At 43.1% G+C, this 4,631-nt stretch overlaps 1 protein-coding gene and 1 pseudogene across 1 annotated transcript in view; one reads left to right on the top strand and one right to left on the bottom strand.

Moving 5' to 3' along the window:
- Positions 1–4,084, top strand: part of LOC107597767 (pyroglutamylated RFamide peptide receptor-like) — a 9,928-nt gene extending 5,844 nt beyond the window's left edge. Inside the window, exon 4 of the mRNA XM_016288947.1 lies at positions 3,434–4,084. Within this exon, the coding sequence (XP_016144433.1) occupies positions 3,434–3,813 (380 nt within the window). The 3' untranslated portion in view covers positions 3,814–4,084. The remainder of the gene's footprint in view (positions 1–3,433) is intronic.
- The window catches only part of LOC107597766 (DNA-directed RNA polymerase III subunit RPC1-like), a 17,801-nt pseudogene continuing 17,007 nt past the window's right edge, over positions 3,838–4,631 (bottom strand).

Here is a 4,631-nt window from a genome sequence, read left to right as displayed (position 1 = left end):
TAAGTATATTTTTGCTCTTCCCTGTACACACTCTCCTTTTCTGTCCTCTCTTTCCCACCTCTATCATGTGTTTCCAAACCATTCCGGTTGTCTCTCGATGACGCTCTACGGTCACACGCAGACGGCAACGCAATGTTGCTAACCTGCATCCTATCTCTACATCCTCTACTGCACCTCTTTCTTTCTCTATGGGTCTCTGGAATTGTCAGTCAGCTGTCAACAAAGCAGACTTCATTTCTTCTTTTTCTTTAAACTCCACACTTAGCATCTTGGGCTTGACTGAGACCTGGATTCGTCCAGAAGACTCAGCAACCCCAGCTGCTCTTTCGAACAATTTCTCTTTCTCTCATACCCCCCGTCAGGTTGGCCGGGGTGGGGGCACTGGTCTGCTCATTTCTAACAATTGGAAATACTCAACCCAATCTCCCCTATGCGATTACAACTCATTTGAATCTCATGTGATCACTATAACAGCTCCCGTAAAACTCCAGGTTGTGGTAATTTACCGCCCTCCTGGGCAAATTCTATCCGCCTTCCTAGAAGAGCTGGATGGGCTGCTGTCCTCATTCCCGGAGGATGGCAGTCCACTTTTAGTCTTTGGCGACTTCAACATTCATCTGGACAAGCCTTATGCTACAGACTTCCATTCACTCCTTGCTTCATTTGATCTCAAACGACTTACCACCACAAGCACGCACAAATCTGGCAACCAACTTGACTTAATTTACACACGCAATTGTATTGCAGACAACATTCTGGTAAATCCCCTACATATCTCTGATCATTTCTTCATTACATTTCAACTACATTTTGCTACCTGTGTGCCACCAACCCCCATACCGGTTACTTTTAGACGAAACCTACGCTCCCTTTCCCCCTCCCATCTTTCCTCCGTTGTATCCTCCTCTCTTCCCTCACCTACCCATTTCTCATCTCTGGATGTGAATGCAGCAACTGACACTTTATGCTCTACTTTAACCTCTTGTCTAGATGATATTTGTCCTCTCTCCTCCAGGCCAGCACGGGCTGCCCCCTCGAACTCCTGGTTATCCGATGTTCTTCGTGAACATCGGACCAAACTCAGGGCAGCTGAGAGAAAATGGTGCAAATCAAAAGATCCGTCAGACCTAAGTATGTATCAGTCTTTGCTTTCATCTTTCTCTGCTGAAGTCCATACTGCCAAATCTTCATACTTACACAACAAGATCAAAAGCGCTCCAGACGCACGTAATCTCTTCAAAACTTTCCATTCTCTCCTCTGTCCCCCTCCACCACCTCCTACCACTTCTATAACAGCTGATGATTTTGCCACATTCTTCACAGACAAAACCAGAACAATTAGTAGCCAATTCTCAGCCCCACACACACAGGACTTCAAACCAACCCCACCCACTCCAAAAACTCCCATCTTCTCCTTCTGTCCCCTCACTGAGACAGAAGTATCAAAACTTCTGCTCTCCAGCCATCCTACAACATGCCCTCTAGACCCAATCCCCTCACACCTCCTCCAAGCAATCTCTCCTACACTTTTACCAGCACTCACACACATCATCAATACATCTCTCCTCACAGGCACCTTCCCCACTGCATTCAAGCAGGCTCGGATAACCCCACTGCTCAAAAAACCTACATTAAACACTTCACTTACAGATAGCTACAGACCTGTCTCTCTCCTTCCATTCATAGCGAAAACCCTCGAAAGAGTTGTTTTCAACCAGATATCATTGTTTCTTTCACAGAACAACAAACTGGATCCTAACCAGTCAGGTTTCAGGAGTGGCCATTCAACTGAGACTGCGCTACTGTCAGTCACAGAAGCCTTGCGGATTGCAAAAGCTGATTCCAAATCATCAGTCCTTATTCTGCTGGATCTTTCTGCTGCTTTTGACACTGTCAATCATCAGATCCTCCTGTCTGCCCTCTCTTCAATGGGCATTACAGGGATTCCACTTCGCTGGTTTGAATCCTATCTCACTGGTAGGTCTTTCAGGGTGGCTTGGGGAGGGGCGGTATCCAAAGCACATCAACTTGTCACTGGGGTTCCTCAGGGATCAGTTCTTGGACCCCTCCTCTTCTCCATTTACACAACATCACTGGGTCCCATCATACAGGCACCTGGCTTCTCCTACCATTGCTATGCTGATGACACACAGCTCTATCTTTCATTTCAACCAGATGATCCAACGGTAGCTGCACGGATCTCAGGCTGCCTGGCAGACATCTCGGCATGGATGAAAGAATATCACCTACAGCTCAACCTAGCAAAGACTGAGCTTCTTGTCTTCCCTGCCACTCCAACTCTACAGTATGATTTTTCCATCCAGCTAGGTTCTTCTACAATTACCCCATCAACTTCGGTCAGAAATCTTGGTGTAACTTTTGATAACCAGCTGACCTTCAAAGACCACATTGCAAAGACCGCTCGGGTTTGCATGTTTGCATTGCACAACATCAGAAAGATCAGGCCCTTTCTAACAGAGCATGCTGCACAACTTCTTGTCCAGCATCTCTAGGATTTGGTAGATTTTGGTTTCCCCCATTCAAGAAGATAGGAGCCTCGCTTTTATTCCCATGTTACACCTCTCTTTATCTCCTTGCACTGGCTACCGGTCGCGGCACGAATCAAGTTCAAGACGTTGATGCTTGCATATAGAACAGCCACAGGCTCAGCACCCGCCTACTTCCACTCACTACTACGAATTTACATCCCCTTCAGAAGTCTGAGATCCGCTAGTGAGCGACGCCTCGTGGTGCCATCACAGAGAGGCTCAAAATCACTTTCCAGAACATTCTCGTTCACCACTCCTGGCTGGTGGAACGATCTTCCCACCCCTATCCGGAATGCTGAATCCCTGACAATTTTCAAGCGACAGCTGAAAACTCATCTCTTTCGAAGCTACTTGACTTCATCATAAAAAAAAATTTAAAAAAGTATCTCTCTCTTTATTTATTCCTTCTCTTTCTAGCTTGTACTTATTTGAACAATGTCTAAGAACTTGGTATTACAACCACTTCTTGTGTCTGTTTGCCTCTTTAAGAAGAATCGCTTTATGTATCCCCCAATTGTAAGTCGCTTTGGATAAAAGCGTCTGCTAAATGACTAAATGTAAATGTAAATGTAAATCAAAACGGAAAAAATTACTATTATAATATTTGTAAAATAATGTAATAAAATGTAATAATATTTATAATATTTTATTTTACATAATTGTGAAATTACAATTCTAATATTTATGGCTGTCTTAATTTAATTTCCAAACGTTAAACCATCCTGTAAACACATTCCCTTCCCAAATGATTTCAACTCATATGATGATCTCCTTTTTTGTTAATTAACTGTAAATATGAGCCATCCATATACCTGACATTAAAACGAATAAGGAATAAACCTTCAGTTCTAATTTATCAAAATATGTGTCTATTTTTCATTCAGACGAGCTGGAGAAGAACTACGACGAGGTCACGGTGAACATGATCATCGCTGTGGTGCAGGCCATCGGCTTCTCCAACTCCTTCAACAACCCCATCGTCTACGCCTTCATGAACGAGAACTTCAAGAAGAACTGCGTGGCCACTCTTTCTGCGTACCTGCGGCGTCCCGTCCAGCAGAGCGGCGCCGGTCAGCGGCCCAACCTCAGCGTGCACTTCTCCAAACACCTCAAAACCAGCGGGAACAACGCCAACCTGCACACGCATCAGAACCGAGTGCTGTCCTCGTCTCACGGAGATCTGGAGATATCGACGGCGTTCAGCGAGCAGAAAGTCAAAACCGCAAACTCTCAGCTTCCGTCGAGCAGCTCCTGTGTGAAATAAACTCAGTGCAGGCAGATGAGAACTTTACTGCGATCGGTTGGCAACAAACGCAGCCTGAAGATCATCAACACTGCTGTCGAGGAGTTCAGGATATCGAGTCCGTGATGGGAGACGCAGATCGAGAGAAAGACGTCGTAGCGGTTCACGTGCAGCGCAGTGGAAATACAGCAGACTGACCTCACTTCAAGAGCGTGAAGATCATCATTCTGTCATCACTTACTCACAATCACGTTCAAAACACGGATACGGTTGTTTTTTCTGTGGAACACAAACGGAGAAATTCTGCACATTTTTCAGCTCACAGCAGTTCACAGACGGTCAAACTCCAGAAATAAAGCAAGGGACATGGAGATTGAAAAAATGTGAAAATTATGAAAAATTACATTTCATTGCTTTCTCTGGGGAATGCAAAAAAAAGAGTTATTTTAGTGTTTAAATACTTTTTTTTCTTTTTAAGAATGATTGATTTTTTAAAAATTAAATGTTTATCTCAATAATACTAAAAGAACAGTTTTATTTTTGAGTTTAGTTTAAATGTCTATATAATTTGGATTCTTTTTTTTACTTCATTTTTTTTTTAGGTTTAGTTACTTTAGTACATCAAACTAAACTAAAAAAAAAAGAGATGTAGCAATAGAAACTAGCTGAAATGAAAAATTTATTTTTATAATTAATTTTAATTCAGTTAATGTCAATAATAAATGTATAATAACTCTAGAATGCAAAAGTTTCTTAGGGGAACAAACGTTTTGCAAGCAAATGCAACAGTTTTAAAAGATAGTTCCCTTTCATGGGAACTTCGAACTGCGTCCTCTAGG

Source organism: Sinocyclocheilus grahami, unplaced genomic scaffold, assembly GCF_001515645.1.
Source record: "Sinocyclocheilus grahami isolate Dianchi unplaced genomic scaffold, SAMN03320097.WGS_v1.1 scaffold236.1, whole genome shotgun sequence".
Lineage (NCBI taxonomy): Eukaryota > Metazoa > Chordata > Actinopteri > Cypriniformes > Cyprinidae > Sinocyclocheilus > Sinocyclocheilus grahami.
This window is presented reverse-complemented; position numbering and strand designations above follow the sequence as displayed.